The sequence below is a fragment of the Bombus pyrosoma genome, linkage group LG7 (assembly GCF_014825855.1).
Source record: "Bombus pyrosoma isolate SC7728 linkage group LG7, ASM1482585v1, whole genome shotgun sequence".
Classification (NCBI taxonomy): Eukaryota; Metazoa; Arthropoda; class Insecta; order Hymenoptera; family Apidae; genus Bombus; species Bombus pyrosoma.
In genome coordinates this window covers 16,518,124-16,540,631 of record NC_057776.1, presented here as the reverse complement: position 1 = coordinate 16,540,631, position 22,508 = coordinate 16,518,124, and the positions used below count along the sequence as shown (strand labels likewise).

Below are 22,508 nucleotides of genomic sequence, written 5' to 3'. Positions count from 1 at the left end.
ATGCAATGCAAGGCTTTGTGCCGTGCCATTTATCATTTATACATAAATCACACTCGCTCTAGTCCTGTACTTGTACATACTACACACCCTTGATCATAAACAGTAATATCGAGACACCGGTAATACGTTGTTATACGGTTTTACATGAAACTCTTTTGGCTGCGGCGCTCGCAGGCTTACCACTGATTGCTCATGTTCCATTCGATGTCATGTCACTTTTCTCGAAGTCAGGTACACAAATAAGTGCGCAAACAGCACCCAAGACGATAACGGAGAATATCGAAAACGGGACAAAGGGAAATAGATGCAGCCAGCGAATGCACAAGGCAAAACGCGACTAGTTTGTGTGAAACACACGCACAGTATATAGTATGTGTTGTAAGCGTTTCTCACCGATCATTGTTTAAACCACGTTGTTCTGTGTGAATGCACTATAATGGAATTCACGCTCGAAAACGAACAAGAGAAATTCGTTGGTGATCAGAGGAAGGAGAAAACAGCTTTACCACCGACACGTGTACAACATAGATATACATGTATATGTTTTCCATATAGACGCGACAGATACAATCATTTCCTTGGCATCGTTCTAATCGATACACTCTCATATATCGTTACTTCGATGTGCCACCTTTGTGACTTATTTGTGTGCGTGTCTCCTGTTGTTTATCACTTTATCATGAGATCATGCTAATTTTTGTCAATTATTTTGCCGATCGATATCGTTTCGCATAAAAAGTGATGGGCCCAATTCAAATTGCAAGCTCGCTTGTGGACGCGGGCGACTAGGCAGGGGTGAGTAAGCTGGCGGCGCGTCGCATGGCGATGCGTGAGAAAAAGAACGGAAAAGAACAACAAAAAAAAAAAAAATAGAAATTAAAAAATTTACGAAAAAAAAAGACGAAATGTCTTCGCACGTGACGAACCTGTCCTTTAGAAGAATTGGACGTCACGTGACTAATTCGAGCGAATATACCATTATATGACATGATTTTGACTGAACCACGACTGTGTTTCCAAACTAGGTAAAGTTTTACAGAGTGAGATAAGAGGCAGGGGCGGGCGTCGTCGGCCTTTAAACCCCCCGCCACACGTTACCCCTCCACCTTTGGTTGTGGACCCACTTGACAACAAGCTGTGCAATCGTTCAGAGTCAATTGATTGGATTTGGTGGATAATCCAACGTACGTACATATGTCGTGAACAAAGCAAAGAACAAATAGATCTGTGAGAATAAGACGAAATACTGAATCAAGAGGAGTGAGTGGGGAGGCATAGAGGCTACTGTAGTTTCGGAACACAGCCATGGTCTCCCTACCTCCCAGGTACATGGCAACATCATCACTGCTCTTTCTTTCTCTCTATCTCTATCTATTTCTCTTTTTCTACCTGTCTATTTACTTATCTAATTAATTATTTTCTTTAATCCCTCTTTTCTATTATCCTGTCTGTACCTTTTGATCCTTCTGTACAAGTATGTTTCGTTCTCTTTCTTTGTGTTTTCACTTTATCATCCGGGTCATACATTTTCTCTCTACTACCACTAAGGCTCATGTGTTCATTCATTTTTCACTATTCACTTGTCACTCGACGTGCCTTGCGTAAATTTTCTCTCTTTTTTCACTCTGTCATATACTCACGTACACACATACTGTCTCTCTCTCTTTCTCTCTCTCTCTCTCTTTCTTTTTTTCTTTTTCTTCTTTAGTTTCGTCCTTGATTAAAAGATCACCTCTCTGCTTGGCTGTGCACATCGATCGATAAGTTTGCTAAAATCTCCTTCGATCGAGAGATTTCTGATCATTCATCATGATCTGTGCGTATATATTATTTATTCATTGTCTACATGCAACGTTCGAATTGAAAGCGTGCATCGAATCATATTTTTCTTATCCACTTGCACATTCCCGCATCGTGCCAGTAGAGTAATCACGCTTCGCGTGTGCCGAAGCTCTCTCGCGTTTATGGGGAAAACGATCGTGATATCGAGAAGAAAAGAAAAATATAACAAGGAACAAAGGATGATCGTTTTTTTTTTTTTACTGCAAAATTTTGATGAATCATTTGAAACATGCGGGAGCGTACTTTACACTTCAACGGGGACTCTAGTTTCCATCTCTCACTTTCACAAACTTCCATCTAATGTGCACAGCTCCAATAACTATGTAATATATATAATGCATATATATATATATATTAGAAAGAATATATATATATATTTAAATATATATATGTCACCGTAGTGTTTCTCACCTTGACACTCACCCACACACAGTTTAGACGTGCTTTTAGTGGCGTTTGTACGTTGTGCTATTTTTCAATTTAATATATTTCTATGTTCGTATATACATAAACAGAATATGATATATTAAATACATATATATGTGTCTGTATATCTCTGTTTACACGCTACTCGTATACCCCCAACGTTTCCTTAGCTGCCGAGCTACCGCTGGCTCGCTGAGATTTAAAGCACGAGAGAAGAACATGGTGTACGTGATTACACCACGATAGAAATAGTATCTTGTCTTTTTCCCCAATCATAATCAAAATCACATTATCTCCTCGCGTATACGTAGATTAAAAGGAAAGAAATAGAAAAGTAAAAAAGAAAAAAAAGTAAAGAAATAGAAGTAAAAAAGAGAGAAAGAGCAAACACACCCCGGTATAGTAAGCGTACGCTATTGAAGGCTCGGCAGTTTCCGCGCGGAGGTAGTTGGACTTCTTGTTTAGGGGACTAGGCATAGTTAGCCTTGATCGTGTCTAGTGTGTCAATGTGCTCGACAATGTCGATTTATTTTCCCGGGCGAGCCAGCGAGATTCACGTGAGGGTATGTGTGTGTGGGCAGTCTGCAGAAACAGGTCAGCGTTATGAGTATGAACTTGAGTGCCAAGCTGGACGAGCTGCAGCGGGGTGACCGCCAGCTGGAGACCACCGTCGCCCTCTGCGAGATCCGCACGCAGCTGCAGGAACTCACCAAGAGCGTAGAGTCTTGCCAGAGCGAGGTCAGCGAGGTCAAACGGGACATGGTCGCGATCAAGGTACTGTTGGTCTCTACGTTCAACGAGATATCGCTTCCGCGCTCCGAAATTTACCAATTAGTGATCGGACACTACAAATGTCGATCGACTTTTCTATCCTAGTTATCGAAGACAAACAGAGAAAACGATATAGCGAGAAAAAAGAATTTGTCAGTTGTTACGTTGTACATACATGTATACGTCATACTTTCTTTAGAAAAAAAATGTCTTCTCTTAAAAAAGGATATTTTGATACGCAGATTTCTAAATCGTATTTCCTAATGTGTTACGCAGCACGAACTAGATACGGTACAGCAGGTGAAAGAAGAAATAGAGGAATTACGAGAATACGTGGATCGACTAGAAGAACATTCTCATCGACGGAAACTTAGGCTTTTGGAGCAGGTGACGCTTGATCTCTGACGATCAAAAAAGATTCTTATTTTTTGGTCGTGCAATTTTATGTTTCGTAGCAAAAGAAACTTGCTACCGCTTTCGATGACTGTTTATTTGCACCGATCGATTTGCATCGTTATTATCCTTATATCGATTATATTTGGTTACTTGCGTGATGTACATATTGTGTTATGATTATTCTGTTTGATTTTTCTTTTATGCGTCTGTTTGTACCTATGCACGATAACTATCTGTTGTAGCGTATGATTTTATATAGCAGAGCGACAAATTATTATTTAATAAACCATTATGACGTTGTTCGGCGCAGTTTTATTTCACCTCTCGTTATTATTTCTACCCCACTCGCTTGTTATATGATTTTCGTTTCCGCTAGAATGCGCGTTTATCGATTATTTTATTTGAAGCAGTTTTATTTGAAGCAATTTTATTTGAAGCAGAAAAAAAATAATCTTCGAAATGTAATACTTTATTCGATGCTTTCAGGGGCTAACACTTTTCCTGTCGTATGCAATACTGGCAGCAGTTTTAGGAATGTTGCAGTTTGGATACAACACTGGAGTTATTAATGCGCCGGAAGTGGTATGTTCTTTCTTTTTCTGATTTCCATTTACTGTATTTATATTGTATTCCAGTTATAAATAGGATCGGTTCGAAAATATTCGTTCCTCATTCATAAATACTTAACACGTTCACTATCAACGTCACGCACACGCATAGACAGTTTAGAAGACAAATGTCAAACAATTATTGCTTATTGCTAAAAGTATATTATACTATTGCGCTAACACATTGTACAAAAATACAAGAGACAAAGTACGATGTGTTACAGACTTTTTGTTCCAATCCAATGTGGTAGAAAACGTGTTAACGAACACAGAGGAAAAGAACTTAACGTTCCTATAAAATGTGATTTATTCGTTTCAGAATATTGAAAATTTTATGAAAGACGTGTACAAGGATAGGTATGGGGAGGATATTTCAGACGATTCCGTGAAGAAATTATATTCCGTGGCCGTAAGCATATTTGCGATTGGTGGTATGCTAGGTGGTTTTAGCGGAGGGATAATTGCCAACAGATTTGGCAGGTTTGTACTATTACTGTAGCAATTTCGTTTACATGTAATTTCGCTAGGGCTTCCTACGCGCCAGACGTATCGATATTAAAAATCCGCATCGTGCAAACGTGTATCTTGCGATCAGGTAATCGGATGATCCGATCGTTTATTGTATCACTCATCTATATATTTTCTTTCTTTCCATTCGCTGACAGAAAGGGGGGCTTACTGCTAAACAACGTGCTGGGCATCGTGGGGGCGTGCCTGATGGGTTGTACAAAGATTGCTCACTCGTACGAAATGTTATTCTTTGGACGGTTCATCATCGGTGTCAATTGTGGCTTAAACACCTCGCTGGTTCCCATGTACATATCGGAGATAGCACCACTGAACCTGAGAGGCGGCCTAGGCACGGTGAACCAGCTCGCTGTTACGGTGGGCCTCCTGGTCTCCCAGGTGCTGGGCATCGAGCAAATCCTTGGAACAAACGAGGGTTGGCCTGTTCTCTTAGGACTAGCTATCTGCCCTGCCATTCTACAGTTATTGCTGCTTCCAGTTTGTCCCGAATCTCCAAGGTAGAGACCATCGATCGTGTAGATAAAGAGAAATGTTCCCAAAACTATCGCTATGGCTTTTAGTAGATACTAAACGATAGAGTTTTGTAATATGTACCTACTTAAGCGGTTTGTACAAGACGATCTCTGTTCCCTGCTTTTCTTTCCTCGCCGACGATTACAGTTTCTCTCTTTTGATCCTCCGGTCTAGATATTTGCTCATTACCAAACAGTGGGAGGAAGAAGCCCGTAAAGCTTTGAGAAGGTTGAGAGCCAGTAACCAAGTAGAAGAGGATATCGAGGAAATGAGAGCCGAAGAACGAGCTCAACAAGCTGAGTCTAGAATATCGATGACAGAGCTCATATGTAGCCCGACTTTGAGAGCGCCTCTCGTTATAGGTGTGGTCATGCAGCTTTCCCAACAGCTTTCAGGCATTAACGCTGTAAGTATCGTCGTCTATAAATTTCATATATGTTACTGCCTCCATGAGCGAAGTTTCGAATTCAACCGATGAACTTACGCTGTGTTTCACTTCCACAACACGATCCATTCACGAAAGTGGATGTAATAGCGCATGAAATTGCCCTCTGTGTGTTTCAGGTGTTTTACTATTCGACAAATTTGTTCACTAGTTCTGGTTTGACAGAGGAGAGTGCCAAGTTTGCAACCATTGGCATAGGTGCCATTATGGTTCTAATGACGTTAGGATCTATCCCACTTATGGATAGGACAGGAAGGCGTACACTGCACTTATACGGTCTTGGTGGCATGTTTATCTTTTCAATATTCATCACAATTTCTTTTCTCATAAAGGTAAGTTCAAATTTTAGGACATCTTCGCTTTAATTATGCTACGTACTGTAATATCGATGTTAATTAAGTAAATGTTACGTCTTTCACCACAGAGTATCTATTCCTTGATAGATCACGCGTATTGTCGTGTAAATCGATAATGATAATACATAGTATCTTTTGCGATTAAATTATTTGAACGATAAGAATTATTTGAACGAGTAGAAAATACTAATCGGCTTTCGCTAAAAGCTAAAGAGAAATAAATCGCCATCGACAAAAGTTATTTCGTCGAACGTAGAAAGTTGATGAAAATCGAAATCTCTTAGAACGTTAATTACGCCACAGAGAACGTGGATTGTATATAGCTGTCTCTCTTTGTGCTTTGTCACTTCATGCACCTTGGCGAAAGGTGTATCTAACACTTTGTTCACAGCTGGAGTGCAGCACTGCATCGACAGTGAGAATTATCACCACTTTACGTATATAAATATGCATTCGAGATACTCATTTTTATTTCTCCCGACCATTCATGTAATTTGTAAGGTCTATCCTAAATCCTGCATGTTATTTTTTAATTTGCGTTATAGAAATTACTAATATTCTGTGTATCGACACATAACGGATCCATTCTTGATAAAATAATATAAGATTATTATTCATTTCTAATTACATAAATACAAACGTAGTTGAAAGAACAACGAAAATCTTTTAAAAAATATCGATGTGTCGAATACTTAGGATGCATGCGTTTTATTTTATTTGCTTAGGCTTAAGTAACTGTGCTTCTTACAGATCCTGTCCCCCTCCTTGCCCCATCCCCTCCCTTTTTCACTAACGGCCTCTTTCGTGACTGCCTGGAGGAGACATTTACTCCCTTTATTATTAGTCTATATTTCGGCTCAAACCTGTCACCCTCTTGCGCATAATTAAATCAACGATAATAACGTTAATATACCAATCACGGCTACGCAATTAATTACGACGATGAGATTAAATTTCATTTCTCTGTACGCTAAACGTGTGTAGCACTTTTGCTTCTTTCGCAACGCTATCCCGATGTGTATTACAATTCGTATAAAGCAAACAGTGTAAGTCATACGCAGAAGCTACTACAAGAGTTCATCAGACTTTAACGTCGATCAACGATCTAATACGATAACGGTAGATATATATATATATATATATATACGTGTATGTATACTTATTCGAGCGTAAACGTTGTATGTCTGGCGCGTATTTATTCTCATACATTTAGGTTCTCCGAGGTCTATAAGCTACGTGTCCTGGTTACTCCTTAGGTATATAAAAATGGCCAGTCATATCGCTTGAACGCTTGAAACAGAAAGATGTTACTGTACATAATAACAGAGCACGTTATACGCATTGTCGCAATCGCATTATCGCCTTAAACACAGGGTTGAGCTGCACAATTTGCATGCAGGTTTATTACATTTCAGTTCTATTCGTTGAGTTTCGTAGGTCTTACGATTTTTGTTCTTCTGAGAGAGACTCCTCCGGCTGCTCAGGAAAGAAGAACACGATTCTACTGCCTGATAGGAGTTTTTCGGTTATGTGCAGGAAATGATTGACTGGATGTCTTATCTGTCGGTCGTGTCGACGCTCAGTTTCGTGGTATTCTTTGCTGTCGGGCCTGGCTCCATCCCGTGGATGATCACAGCCGAGCTATTCTCGCAAGGTCCTAGACCTGCGGCCATGTCTATCGCGGTTCTTGTCAATTGGATGGCTAATTTTTTGGTTGGCATCGGTTTTCCAAGTATGAAGGTAAGATATTCTTTAAATTTTGTAAACGCCTAGTTCGAGACAAATAAATTCTACGGGATTTCGTGTTTTCGAGTGTTTTAACTTCAATCCAACAGTGGTTGAAACGTTAAATATTTTATGTAATATGGATAAAGCGAAGGACCAAATTAAAAGATTTTTTACATCTGTGCTATAACTATATTTATTGTACGTAAGATATAAAGTGTTTAGTTATAGTTGTTTAGGATAATAACACGTAAATGTTACTTTGTTAGAAATGCCGTTCGAGGATTAAGGTTCTCGTAATCGGAACACAGACAAAAGACAGTGTTTCAAGCAGGAAGAAACGATTAACATTTGTTAGTTTTACGTTAGCCCCTTGTTTTAATGTGTTACAGACTAGCCTTGAAAACTACACGTTCCTACCATTCAGTGCATTCCTAGCCATCTTCTGGATCTTCACATACAAGAAGGTACCTGAGACCAAGAATAAAACGTTCGAAGAAATTCTAGCTTTATTCAGGCATGGTAACGACAGGTACGCAATAAATAAGCCACTTAATACCATTCCTAATACGTATAGCAAATCATTAGATAGATAATCTTCAATTCTCAAGCCCTTTTTATTTCGCTGATTTCCATCGATATCTTTCTTATTATACGTATACGTATGGTTCTATATGTACGATGGTTCTATCAGAAGACAGCTTGTTCATTTTTGTTCGCTCCTCGCTTTTCATTTGTTGTCACGGAGCGTGAAGAAATATCCAACTAACGGAAGACTTTGTATTCACGTTTTATAACATGTGTCGATCCGTTAACGATAAACGCGAAAAGAATTATTACCTTTCCTCTTGAAAAAGAACGATCGTATCCTGTCGGTGCATGATATACTGTTATCACATCCGTCCGTCTGTAATTTACGACGAATCATCAAGCGTATACATAACACGAGAATTCTTAATTGTTATTCGAATCAAATGGAAAGTGTAGAAAATGAAAGGAAATTTCGAATCTATTCTTGCGAATAGAAACCGGAAGGCTAGAAAGTGCACGACTTCGACTAGATTCGGCAATCGATATGATATTTATACGTTCATCGTGCGAAGATTAATAACGATTAAAAACGATTAATCAAATAGAGAGTATAACGATCACGAAACATCCGTTTGATGAGGGTAAAAAAGAGGAAAATACGAGTGCAGTAATTATCTTGGAATAAATCGAATCACGCATATAATATTGCACAGTAATACGCTATATCGAACACTTAATAATCTGTAAGAGCTTCTTTTAATCAACAATTACGTAGTACTATCGACTTCATTATTGTGTTGTCGTTATTATTACTATTATGTTATTATTATATCGAACATACAACAGCACAATTTCTCTAGTACTACTTTCTATACATTGTGTAGATGAGACATGACGTTATAAATGCGTTACCCTATAGTAAAACAGGGACGTACTATCAATTTGGTAGGATACTAATGTCATACTACGCGTCCATGCGTGTATCGCTGCCTAATCGAGGCTATAATACGGATTCAACTGTGATAAAAGTTCGTTCGATTTTCTCGAGGGAAATAAATTTCGAAATCAGTATATCAGTTGACTCGTACACGTACTAGTACGCTCGCTTATTGTAGCTCCGGAGTAAGAGCAAAACTAAATAATATTTTCGCGAAGATTGCGATTAGAATCGTGAACAACGTTAACGTTTATAGGTTTCGAGATTAAATACCTAAAAGCTTATTATTGGGAACAGAGATTTGAAATTCGATCGCATACAAGACGAGATTTTAACTTCATATCGTAACGTAGAAAATTATTCAGCAGCAAATAATTGAGATTATAATATGTGTATAATATCATGAAAACGTTCATGGTGATTGTCGCATGGTTGTACAGTAACAATTTATTGTTCATACCGTATCATGGTAGTATTTACCAATAAAATTTTCGGCATTGACGTTATACCGAACAAAGTCTTTCTTGTAATATACAGAAGGTACAACATTGTTTTCGTAGATTCGCGTGTTCTCTGTTTAATAGGTAATAGTTTTGTTCGACTATAAATACCATCTATCTAATGATTTCCTTTTTGTTGTTATCGCATACGCGATTAAAATAAACGAGCCGAACTAATTGTCGAAGCTACGATCGTTTGTTTTACCTTCAACCTTGTGATTTATTTGAAGTTTCCGTAATTATTATAGATATTCATTTGTAAGACGTGCTCAGCTTGAAGCTTTATAGTCTTATTGTTACGTATTCCCCAAGGCCAAATGATTATTATTATATTTATTTGTTTAGCATATTGTACATGTATTATTTCAATAAATCGTTATTTAATGGTTCTGATAAATTCTTTAAGTTCTGAAACTTCCGTACTCTGTTTTGTTTTATACGATGACGAATTATGTTCTACATATCGTAATTGTGCTTTCTGTGTTATTTGGAGCAGGAGCAGCTTGCGGGACAGCAGACTTTATGGGTGAGTCACGCAAAACATTCCCTGTTACTGTGGTGGCTTTATTACGATATACCATATGAATTTCTAAAGATTATTTAAATGCATGACAAACAATTATCAAAGACACCACTAGTCGTCTTTAAACGAAAGGATTATTTTTTAGCGATCATTCATCCATTTTCTCCTCTTCTTTTTTTTTTTTTTTTACTTTTTCATTTCCGCCAAGCCATTCGAATCTATTCGCATAAATATTTCTCTATATATTAGTATTTGCTCTAATTATTTATACGAAGGTGAAACTTTGATGTGTGTCGAATTCGATCTGAATTTATCGTTCGATCATTGCTTCTGCAAGCGAAAAATAATCCTGTCCCTGCCTATTTTAAGTGACTACCATTAACTTCGGTCTAACAGCCTGGCATGTTGAAACATCTTTACTTACTATCAGCTCATGTGAGTTTCCATCTCATGCGCTACCTAAGTCAGGCTAATTAATCGTAATAAAGGAGAGAACATAGATTGCATGAATAACTCGTTTACGACAAATTGTAATTTTTCGTTTTTCTTTTGCGAAGATACATTTCACAGTTTCTAATAGTTCTTCAGGGCTATTATGTGATTAATACAAAAAAAAAAAAAAGAAGAATGCTTTTAGCGATCTTGCGAGAATACAAAAAGAAAAAGAGAAAAGAAAGTGCAATTCCTAACGATTCGCTGGTAAGGTTTGCTATAACATAACAGCCCCGACTACTTGATTCCCTCCTGGAGCCTTGTATTTTACAGCATGCTCCTTTTTAGTCTACCAATACCCGATAAATGTTCGACGACAGATCGGTCTTGGAATAATTTTCATGTCGATAGTTGGCACGAGTTTATGGCGCTGTACTGTGCGATTGCATGTTAGTGCTTATATTACTGTTTGGCGTACAAATTCATTTCTGAGTTGTATACAAAGTGATATAGATATATTTTACTTCGATAGGCAAACGCAGCAAGAGCCGCTTTGCATATTATTCTATCATCGTTCGCGCAAAACGAAAAAGAAAGAACATTTTTTTTTTTGAAGTAATAAGCAACAATGAAAATGAATAAAAGGAAAGAAAAGGGAAATGTTAACGTGAAGCGTGAAAGAAATTTTGCGTTCAAGTTCCCTTATCTGATCAGTGCAGCTCTTGATAAACTCGCAAGCTACGCAATTATTTTTTTTCTTCTTCTTCTTTTTTTTTTTTCTTTACTTTTATTCCATTTTTGTTTCTCTATTATGAATTACGCTAACACAAGGTTTTGCCGAAACATTCGATGAATCGTTAACAGCTTCTATATATATATATATATACATATACATATGAATGAACTCTAATCGATAGTCGGTCTATGGTTGCTTATGATTTAGTGGAATTTTATTAAATTTGTTCGTTTATAACAACCGTACGCTAGTTGATAAACGACATAGAAATAGTATAAAAAGCCATTTTCTTCTTGTCTTTTATGATCGAATGAGTGCTACTTATCAATTTATTATTGTGTATGTTTGACTTTTACTGTGCCAGTAAACGCATTTATGTCATCGATATTTTGTATCTATATTTATATACTGCTTAGGTAAATTATGGCAAATGGCAAAAGGTATAACACGAAGAAATTTCGATTTATCAATACGACTGTTCGCCATGTTTTTCAATCGTAACGAATATACAGTTTGGACCACTATGCATTGGAAAGTTTTGAACAACAAACTGTATATCTAGCTCGTTAATGAAATGATATCGATGATTCTTGTTAAGAAAAAACCAGTCTCTAACGATTGAAGCGAGACTGGTTTTAACGACGCTAGGAATCACTTGTCCTCAAAACTCAAAATACATATATCCTTCAATGGAGAACAGATTCTTTCTTTTTTTTTTCTTCTCGCTTCTTTGAAATATCTCTGCCGGAAAATTCTATATTCTATTAATCATTCGCACGACAAAAATAGATAGCACGACTTAAGTCTCACGAAGTAGAACGGGCTACTTCGTATCGAACTGGTCGGACGACAGTCGATGAGGCTGTTGTTGCGTGCCGCGTATGATAACTCGATACGAGTGTACTTCGAAATTGCGAGGGTGCTTGGGTATTTGGGAATCCTGAACGAACCCCCTTTTTTTCATTCTTCCAACGTAAGATGCGTAATGCGTTTGTATGTCTTTTTTTTTTTTTTTTTTTTAATAAATAGCTTCCTTGTACGTACGGTGCGAAACTAGGATTTCTCTCTCAAAATCGAACACAAAAACGATTCGAGGCTCGTTGGCCATGTAACATTATTATATTGCAGGGAAGAGGAGCTCGCCACTAACTCTAGCAAGGAGACCGTCCTATCTGACGCCACCACTGCCAACCATACCCATGCTACTGACAAACCATAAAAATATTAAAAAAAAAAAATAACTGATAATTGAGAACGATTTTAATCGAATAATCGAAGGTCACTATAGATTCTCGTAACCGGTCAATCTAATGGAATAATTGTTATCGGCAACGATTTAGCATACTCGTAGCACACAAACTGCTATAAGATATCATTGTATCACTGACTTACACACATTTAAGACTAAAAAGAAAACTTTTTGGAACACTCGTTACTAGCATATATTATATTAATGAACGAATATTTCGGCATCACCGATAAAATCGTATACATATACATATACATATATATATATACATATATCTATGTTGTAAAATAAATCTGTTTGTTTATTTAATTACCGGTTTCAGTTCTCTTCCACTCGTACATATGACCTCGACGTGGAATTTTTTTTTATCGTTGGTCAAACTCTTTGACCTAATTTTCGTTTACCTTGCAGGGGAAGTCAATTAAGAATATTCGTCACGCTGAAGAGATCGAAATGTCTCATGCAGCGTGCGTTTTTTTGTCTTTCGTTTCTCGATGATTAGCGAACGAGCCCGCGGACACCCTTCGTTTCATTCGATTCGAGAGTAAATAATAGTATCGAATAGTATGGATAATTATGCAGACGATAAGTACATGTGTTTGAAGTCTACTACACAGGCCAGTGAACCACTGTAATCCTACAAGGCTAGAAACTGTGAAATGAATTATCATTTCTTGAGACGAGAAAGAAAACACGAACGTACGCGCAGACCGGAACTAGATAAACGAACGAGAATAGGCAAAATCAAAGTTCGACTAATGGTAGCTTTGCAAGTGTATTATTGTGTAGCGTGCCACAGAACAAAAATGAAATACATAATGAATTATCGTAATAGTAAATAATAATAAGCGGAATTACGTCATAAACCTTGAAATTTTCAAATTCAAATCCAGGTCAATTAGGATAAAATAAACTAAAAAAAAAAAACGGATATGTAACTTACGTTGACGAGTTGTTGATAAGACGCGATGTACTGTTTTCTCGTAATTCTACGACGTCGGTGCATGTTGAATCGATGCCCTTGACGAAGATCTGGAATGTAATAAGAGAAGGAAAGATTCAATAGACATGTATGAAGAAGCGGAAACTTGGACAAGTCGCGTGATGTTTTGCAGGAGCATGCTAAACTGTGTGAATGCATTAGAGGGACACATACCGCCAGCAGAGAGTGCAGCCCTGATGGTGGCCGAGGAGAAGCCACATCCTGATTCATGTAAGGCTTAAAAACCTGACCAAGATCGTCCACAATCATCTGTCACCAATATAGTCATTTCCGTCTTTATACGACAAACAATTCTTTCAATTCTCTTTTCGATAATCGACAGATACGATTCGCGATAGAAATATGATATTCCGTATTTAATTATAAAATTTATTATAAAATAAAATTATGTCCAATCCGAGTTATTTTATGTTTTTTCAAAGAATTGTTTGTTACTTGTCGCTTAATTCCATCTACCTGTCATTGTGCATGTCATAATGCCATCTATGTATGTTGGTAAATTTTGTTTATTTGTAGTTTCATTGTGATACATTCGTTTTAAATTTATTTGCGACTATTATTTTTCTGCTTTCAGTATGATTCAAAAGTGCAGAGGAATCAAAGTGCTGATTATATGAAATCAAAATTACATTGCTGCTTCGCTACTACAAGACATACAAGTGGTCCTAGCAGAGAACAATATCACACTACCTATATTTTCGTGTTGACAATAGCAATTTAGAGGAGTACAATCGAGTATAATTCCGTTGTAAATGAGACAAGAAGCTATTTTAATCACAATCAACCACCGATCACAGATGTATTATAGATATTTAAGACGTTAGACGTCGAAAATTTAACAACATCGGTATCTTTTGTAAATGCTCATTCCTCGACTGTTCGTTTCTAATTATTCACCTTTTATTATTCTATGGTAAGGAATTTTCACTAGAAATTTACGATCTCATAAATCAGAGCAACTGTGTCTCGTAAATTATTTGAGATGCAATTTATTATTACACGATGTTCTTTTCTTCTTAGGGGAAAAAAAGGATCGTTACTATCTCGAAATTTTAATTGTCTCAAGTTCATTTTCACTTTACGTAACTAAATACTTGCATTTCATCGGTCATAGTTCTATTTTAGCTTTTCATTACTCACACTGCTTCAGCCGAACACTCACACCATTACACTCGATTAAAAATTGAATATAGTTGAATATACTTTCATTTGCATATAGAGCTTATATTCCTGACCTCACCACATATGTGAATATAAATGATAGGTGTTGTAAATATTAAGAAATATTGTGAATAGAAGTAGACACGTACTTACTTTATCGTAATCCTTTTTTTTTTCTTGTCATAGTTCGAAAAAACTCTCAGCATTATGAGCTCTATGATTTATATACATATATATATATATATATGTATATATGTCTCTCTTCTGTCATCTGTGTGCAGTATGATAATCTGTTGTCCTATTATATATCTGATTCTAGTCAATTCTAAGTATTCCTATGATTCTTATAAATAACATTAGTAGATATATTGGCTTCATTTCCATTCTAAGAGTATACATGCGCTATTGACACTGGCCTTTGTAGTAGTTTAAATGGAGGTAGGCCATTAAGGATTCTTACATTAACACATATGGTCTCCACAGATCGATTTATCGATTTGTAAATGTAAAGGCATAAAAAGAATGAGGAGTCATATGAATGTTAAACTTACAAGATTTAAAAACAAATTATATATATCACATTATCATTATTTTTTATATGAAACTGTAAGACCGACTTTTTCAATACTACCGCAGTTGGAGCATGTGTGGCGTAATGGGCATGTCCGCATGAATGTAATTTACTTCATTTAGATTAAAAACAAAAAAAAAAAAGAAAAAAGAAAACTCTGAATGGTAAATATTAATCTTCCGTATTTTTATTTCGAAATTTTCTCATCCTTGAGCTTATTTACACGATAAGATGCTAAAAGATAATTATATCGTAGAAGTCGCAGTTTGCCTATTGATCATGTAGACAAAAATTTAACTAAAATAAGTAACGTAATACAATTATTAAGTCTTCCAAACGTCATCACTCTGGTGGATACAGATAACGTTTGAATGGAATATTCGTAACATACAAATTAATATTCATGAGCACATCACATAAATATTTGTAACTATAATATTGTGTTTTTCAGGTATTTTTTAACATACTTCAGGATTAAGAAATAATTGAGTGAAAAATATTAATCATTGAAAATAAAATTATTTTTTAGTATTTTTCTAGCAAAGAATTATCTTCATGTCATATTTTCAGGATGCTGACGACAAACAATTTTTTTAAATCTATAAAAATAATAATACATAATTCAAGTATAAAAAAGTTCTACTTTTCTAAAAAATCTGAGTATATTCTTAAATAAAAATACAGAAACATGTCTGCCATGTTTTAAATACGCAAGACGTTACTTCTTATAAACAAACTAATTTTCTACTAATCATTATAGAAAAATATTCAAACATATAATATGTACATAAATATATCAAGGTCACTTCAATCTAAGTGAATATTATACAAATACTAAAAAGGATAGCAGGTATTTGCAATCATAAAAAAAGAACATAGTAATAAAACTTGAATCTCGGTAACAGGATTACTTCATCTTAATATAAATCAAACGCATTTAACAAACGATTTAATGCCTGAATATGCAAACGGCCCGAAGGTACATTGCTAAGAAACAGCTCGATATCCTTTAACAATTTCTTTCTACAAAGAATCGTAGAGGCTTGCTATTTGTCGTCTATCTAAATTGAAACGGTTTGGTAGATGAATGCCAACAGTAGTGTAACAAGTATTGCAAACGCGCATGGAAAAAATGTGCATCTGATTAATGTTGGTGAACAGTTGTGTTTGCAGCTGGATCAGAGCGATCTTCCGGCGCACCCGCTCAACCGGAGAGACCACCGCCCCCGCTTCCCCCGCCACGCTTTCCGAACAGCGGTGTCTGACAATGGGAAACAGCTCCTCTTAATATTGGTAATCTAGTGATCATGAACGCGTCAATCCCACTGCCGCTACTGCTCACCACCAACAGTCTCACATTGGAGAATCAACTATACGAAATCATCACGGAGAGGAGCAAGGCCTGCGCGGCTTTCTTGCGGAACAGTTTACGTCGAGCAGTGAACGCGACCACTATCAGTTGGAGTGTCGCGGAGAATTTCGAGAGTAACGTATCGTGCAATCATGCCTGATTCAATGGACGAAGAGGTTGAAAATGTGGATCACCTGTTGATTGTATTCGAATATCGAATAAAATATGAAATCGATCGCAAACGTTTAAGCGAGAAGCTCAAACGACCGATTTAGTTCGGTCTCGAGTATGCTCGCGCGTGAGGTAACCTCTAAGAATGAATATATCTAGATACAAGATCGAAACGTTCTTGGTTTCGCGGAGTTTACCAATTGCAATTTACCAAACGAGATAGAACAATAGTAAGTGCAAATAGGTGGTCGAGACATCGAAAAGACTCGACGATGATTTGGGGATTTTTCGATACGATTTTGGTAGGCGAATCAACCGCAGCGTTCGATATGAGACGTAAGAATCTCTCCCACGTGAAACGTAGGGAAAAAATAAATGAAGGACGAGGTAATGAAGATCCTCGAAAAAAATGTTGCGAAAGTGATTGTGCCTAGACATACGTTTGAAAGATAAAAAATGAAAAGAAAAGAAAATAGAAAACGCGTAAGTTGGATCGTGATCACTAAAAAGCATTTGAACTTCGTGCGACATCGAAGAATATAGAACATATAATTGCTAGATGCGACGAATCGTTTAACGAAACCCCAGAGGAAAAGAAGGTGTATATCTATATATATACTTCACTTTTATATCGTTAATTTCATAGGTTTTATTGGAATTATATGTCATTTTGTATCACTGTCGTCTTTATAAGTCATTGCACTATGGTTATGCGTTATGTGTTTGTTGATAAATTAAATTCGATAAATTTTACGGCTGAAGTTAGGAACAAATTTCGGATCTGGAATCGACCAAATTATTATTCAGTCAGCATTAAACCAAAACACGGACTCGGTCTATCACTTTAACAGTCGCAGTGTTTAAAGACGTTAACTAAGATAACGTTGTATGTCGTTATACGGTGCCTCATAAAAACAACATTTATAAGTCGATCAATCATTTTATCTTATAAAAGTACGAGGATATAGTGGTACAAACGAACGGGTGTTGGTTATTGCGATAGTAAGTTTTGAATTATGCGCATGCGCAGTTTTATTTCGATAGTCAGTTGTTTTAAAACTAAACAGATAACACCGACACAAACCTTTTAACGAGTTAAGATTATTATTAATATGAAGCGAAAAATGAATTACGAATTAAGCTTTGACTAACAAACGTCAAATCATTATGAAATGTCAAACCCTTTCGTTTGGACTAGAAAATATTCTATAAAACCTCGTACATTTAGAGGCATGCCTTTTCTTACTACCTTTTGTCGTTAATATTTTACACCAAAATGCACTTCATTTGATGTCATGCAAATTCTTTGGGAAAAACTTCCCCTATATGTATATAGATGTATATACTGTATACTTCTATGGTACTTACCATGTCGTTGCATAAGAAGATGTATGATAATCCTATACTATTCGATATAGTATATTTAATTCCCTATTCAAAATAGCGTTACACGAAAATTAATTACATCGTTCGAGCGATATATCTATTCGATGCCGATACACACAAACATTTCAACCGATCGCTTTAATCGAACTGAGATGAACATTGACCGGATGCACTGTATACTGTTTCAAGCGCCATCTTTTTGTTGGAGAACAAACAACACTTAAAATTTCATTCACTCAAAGATTATATTGGATATTAGATATATCTTATACAATAACATAAAATGATATGATTTTTACAGAGAAATTAAAGCATTATTTTAAACTGTTACAGCTTTTTATTTATTTTCATGATTATACGTAACATCGATCGGAAAGTGTAAACAGATCGGATTACTTTTAGTTCTTACACACAAATTAGGTTCAGAGATAGAATAATAAGCACCAAAGAATACACTGACACCATCGGTAAATTCTCTTTCGCGCTAGCTTATAAATAAATTAAACAATCTCTCAAATCGGTTTGCTATTTAAATATCGCGTTATAATCGCGATACAGTACCTAGAATAGAATGAAAAATGAATAAATAAATAAATAAAATCGTGTGCAGTAAATCGTATGCTATAATTTAATGAAAAAAAAAAACAAAATAAAGGGAAAACTTTTAATTATAAGCTGTCCAAATCATACAGAATCAGTGAGAAAGGCAATAAAGCTATTGAACTGAAAATATGCTAAAGTAGATTTCCTTGCATTAGAGTATTATCAGAATTCCATTATTGATTATGGATACTTAGGCTAGAGATATACAAACATATATACATAGCTACTAGTTTATAGTAGCACATTGTAACGGGCTAATGATAACGATCGCAAACTTCGTTAATATCATACATGTATGTTGAACAAAAATGAACTGTACGTTTCCCACTCGTGTTATGAATGTACGATAATCGTGGACCGAGTGCTGGTAGCATATCCATTTTTTAAAATCATTACAAGCTTAAAGACGATAATTATACATAACTGTAGTTGCAATTACTTCAACTCAAACTAACTATGCATCTGAACGATGAGATCGATGAGTCGAATTCAGAAAAAACTCTGTATTGTGTTAGAAAAATTATTTTAAGACAAACAAAGGATTTACTTTTCACGTCTTAAAATTTGTTAAACTATATGTAAATTAATAAGAGAAATTATCCGAGATTATTAGATGTGGATTAACTACGTTTATAAAATTTTTATCTCTAATGATTTTTTTTTTATTATCCTGTTGAGAAAAGGCATGCTGTGATATATATTCATTGAACATTTCGAAGCAAACACAAAATTATCTACATCTAAAAAGAAACAAAAGATAATCTATGAACGATTTTTCTACTTTCGCCACAATGAAAATTATAATTAATGTCATTAGATAAATATAACAATGAGATGCAGTTATGCCATATATATACATATGAATTTTGCAAAACACGAGACATTTCTCTTGTTTTCGAAGGTCTAAAGTCTAAAGTAATTTGTAGGTGTTCAAAGTGCTTTCAAAAAAAGAACAAAAAAATACTCTTTCTCGTACCAGAAAATTAATTTCACTATAATTCATCCACACGTAACGATATAATAAATAACTGGTTTCTAAAACTGTAATATTACGAATATGCATATAAATATATATATATATACATATATATATACATATATATGAACGGCAACCTTTATGCGAGGACCTATCCGTACTCGACGTGACTTTGATAACAAAATCAGTTATGATTGCATATATAGTTTTGAGTCAATGATATGATACTAAATTCACCGAGTATTGCAACGTTTATAGAGCCTTAAAGAAAGATAAAAAAAAATTGGAACAGTCCAACAAAGTGATCAGAATAACGATTTGTAAAATAAGTTCACTGCCAACTTTAACGACTTGTGCTCCACGGAGAGCGCCAATATTCCAAATGTGAATGTGTACAGTTATGTGAAAAGTACTTATAACTTAATTATATTTACATAATATTAATTAGAGTTATGTAAAACTAAATAGCATGTAATAATATTAAGAATGATATACATATGTAGGGTACACAGATAAAAGAAAAAACCATCGATTGCAAAACTATTATATTCCAGACAAGAAAAAGATTATGCCTGCTCATTTGTATATTATACGTAAATCTTAACACAGAAAAGTTTCTCTGGTAGAAATTCTACTTATTGACGTGATTCTTCTTTCTAAATATTTATTTCATAAAAAAGGTTATATCTTTTTAGTTTGTTTCATTTTAATTAGAATATATATTCGGTCACAGATATTTGGGAAAGAAGTTAATATTTCGTTTAAAAAAGATAAATTTCTCTTCAATGGCCTACAAACAATTTCTTATCTTCAAATTTGTTAAAATACTACATGTTAATTTTATATATGTGAAGCATTATATAGATATCTCTTTTTTGAGGAGAAACCATTTCATATTTTCTGGAAAGACATTTTAATTATTTTCAATTCATGCAATATTGTTTTGAGTTTGTATTACTAAAAAAAATATAAACATATAATATTGCAAACATGGTTTTATTTGCAATTGTATATATGCGTAGCAATTGTCTATAATATTTTAATTACATACTTATGATTAATGTATTTAAGCTGAACAGATAAATTTAAGTGGGAAGATCATATACAACATCTTTTAAAATCTACAAATAAAAATATTTACTAAGTAATATCGGTGTTTTAATTATTTAGTTAGAGAGATGTATATAAAAAAAGCAAATATTCTTTTTTTCGATATAATTAAATGTATTTTATAAAAGACAAAAGTATATTATATATAATATCAGTTTTAGAATTTGGAATTTTGTTCTGAATACTTATGGTTTACATTCTTGATGATAGGATTCCAATGTTCGAAAATCTCTCCATGTTGGAGGTAAAGCACTGTGTAAATGTAAACCGCAACGTTTACATGGATCACTGAATAAATTATTTAAACTATGGAACCAAGTCTGTAAAAATAATAATACGAATTGAATAAGTTAAATTTTATATCTGTTATATTATTCAAATCCTATTATCCTTATTACTTCCTTACCATAAATGATCGGACGGCTAATTCAGGTAACGTAGGAGAATAAAAATGTAACATAGCAGCGTGAGCATTTTCTGTTACTTTTCTAAAAACCTTGTGTCTGGACTCTGTCCATAAATCCATAGTTTCTCCATAACCTTTAACTACTACCCATTCAATCATTAAACCTTTAAACGCTATGACTCCTTTTAAAACATGTCCTAGGGTAACATGTAATACTACATTTGATGCAAATGGTCGAGATACAGATACTGTCATATCATTAAAAAGTCTATCAAATGTGGCTATTAATGAATCAACTTGTCTATAAAGGAAATAAAATATATATCAATAATCTTATTAATATTAACTCATAAGTTATAATTTAAACTATGTTACTTATAACTATGTCATTGAAACGATTTAACTTACTGTTGAGGAACATTATGATTACTCGTTTGGATTCGACCTCTTTTTACTCTGCTAGTAGTATTATAAGATCTTTTCAGAGAATTCTGGCTAAGTATTACTTGAGCAACATTGCTATATTCATGAACTTTGTCCGTCCACTTGTAACTATTTACTAATGTACTATACAATGCTTGTCTTTCTTGTGTCGTTTCTTGACTAAGATATGTAGTACTTGCTAAATTAAATGGTCCTGGTGGTGGATTTAAACTGCTTACAGCTTGTTCAACATCTCTAAATACAGAAAAAATGTTTAGTACGATATGGGTTTATAACAAGTGTACTGTTAGAAATTTAATACCTTAGGTTGACATTGACTGTTGTTAAAAGTTCTTGCAATTCAAGCAAATATTTATTTTCTTTATTTTCTTCCCCATGATCAGCACGTAGTCCATTTCCTAAAGAATCAAAGACTTGGCCAACACTTGAGCGTAGTACTTTAATTGCTGTCAGTGCGGTCTGTAGCTGTTCCATTTTTATCGTTTTTAATATCTGTTAACGTGTTCTTCTTTCAATGTATAAAAAAAATATGTAAAAAGCATAAAGCCTTCTCCTGTTATTAAATCATCTTCCAATAACAACAATAGTAGATTCGTAAAATAACTAACCTCTCAAGACATTACGCCACGAACAAAATACCTCATAGATCTAACACCCAACTATTCGTCATGATTATGGTCATGAAAATCATGCGTCTATTTTCATATACACACCGTTTGGAAAGTCCGTAAAAGGGATGAGGCTTTTAATGTAGAAAGTTATGCTTTACAAATTGGTCACTATAGAAGGAGACCGAGAAGTTAGGATT

At 35.0% G+C, this 22,508-nt stretch overlaps 3 protein-coding genes across 19 annotated transcripts in view; 1 reads left to right on the top strand and 2 right to left on the bottom strand.

Annotated features, from left to right (window-relative positions):
* The window catches only part of LOC122569396, an 84,363-nt gene extending 70,818 nt beyond the window's left edge, over positions 1 to 13,545 (bottom strand). Inside the window, exon 1 of the mRNA XM_043730382.1 lies at positions 13,462 to 13,545. Coding sequence (XP_043586317.1) covers positions 13,462 to 13,524 — 63 coding nt within the window. The 5' untranslated portion in view covers positions 13,525 to 13,545. The remainder of the gene's footprint in view (positions 1 to 13,461) is intronic.
* LOC122569379 (glucose transporter type 1) overlaps positions 1 to 18,144 on the top strand; it is a 31,752-nt gene extending 13,608 nt beyond the window's left edge. For 3 of the 16 annotated variants that reach the window (XM_043730327.1, XM_043730326.1, XM_043730325.1), the window contains exons 4-15: positions 2,850 to 3,042; positions 3,316 to 3,426; positions 3,922 to 4,017; positions 4,363 to 4,523; positions 4,709 to 5,068; positions 5,259 to 5,490; positions 5,649 to 5,861; positions 7,401 to 7,625; positions 8,003 to 8,142; positions 10,075 to 10,104; positions 13,634 to 13,731; positions 16,415 to 18,144. In XM_043730327.1, the coding sequence (XP_043586262.1) occupies positions 2,850 to 3,042; positions 3,316 to 3,426; positions 3,922 to 4,017; positions 4,363 to 4,523; positions 4,709 to 5,068; positions 5,259 to 5,490; positions 5,649 to 5,861; positions 7,401 to 7,625; positions 8,003 to 8,142; positions 10,075 to 10,104; positions 13,634 to 13,731; positions 16,415 to 16,518 (1,963 nt within the window). In that variant the 3' untranslated portion in view covers positions 16,519 to 18,144. Of the gene's footprint in view, positions 1 to 1,040; positions 1,326 to 2,849; positions 3,043 to 3,315; positions 3,427 to 3,921; positions 4,018 to 4,362; positions 4,524 to 4,708; positions 5,069 to 5,258; positions 5,491 to 5,648; positions 5,862 to 7,400; positions 7,626 to 8,002; positions 8,143 to 10,074; positions 10,105 to 12,397; positions 12,828 to 13,411; positions 13,550 to 13,633; positions 13,732 to 14,095; positions 15,509 to 16,414 lie in introns of those variants that run through there. The other 13 variants (XM_043730339.1, XM_043730340.1, XM_043730328.1 and 10 more) reach the window with 13 other exon arrangements.
* On the bottom strand, positions 13,462 to 22,450 carry LOC122569393 (mediator of RNA polymerase II transcription subunit 27). Of its 2 annotated transcripts, none has more exons than XR_006317437.1 (5): positions 22,002 to 22,319; positions 21,665 to 21,934; positions 21,257 to 21,557; positions 18,144 to 21,170; positions 13,462 to 13,550 (listed from the first exon to the last, which is right to left on the bottom strand). XR_006317437.1 is itself a non-coding variant. In XM_043730378.1 (5 exons), the coding sequence occupies exons 2-5, from the start codon at positions 22,172 to 22,174 to the stop codon at positions 21,036 to 21,038; spliced, it is 879 nt and encodes a 292-aa protein (XP_043586313.1). In that variant the 5' UTR covers positions 22,175 to 22,208; positions 22,309 to 22,450; the 3' UTR covers positions 20,941 to 21,035. The 2 variants fall into 2 exon arrangements, 1 of the variants encoding a protein (XP_043586313.1); XM_043730378.1 differs by lacking the exon at positions 13,462 to 13,550 and having other exon boundaries at positions 20,941 to 21,170; positions 22,002 to 22,208; positions 22,309 to 22,450.
* Positions 22,451 to 22,508: the final 58 nt, after the last annotated feature.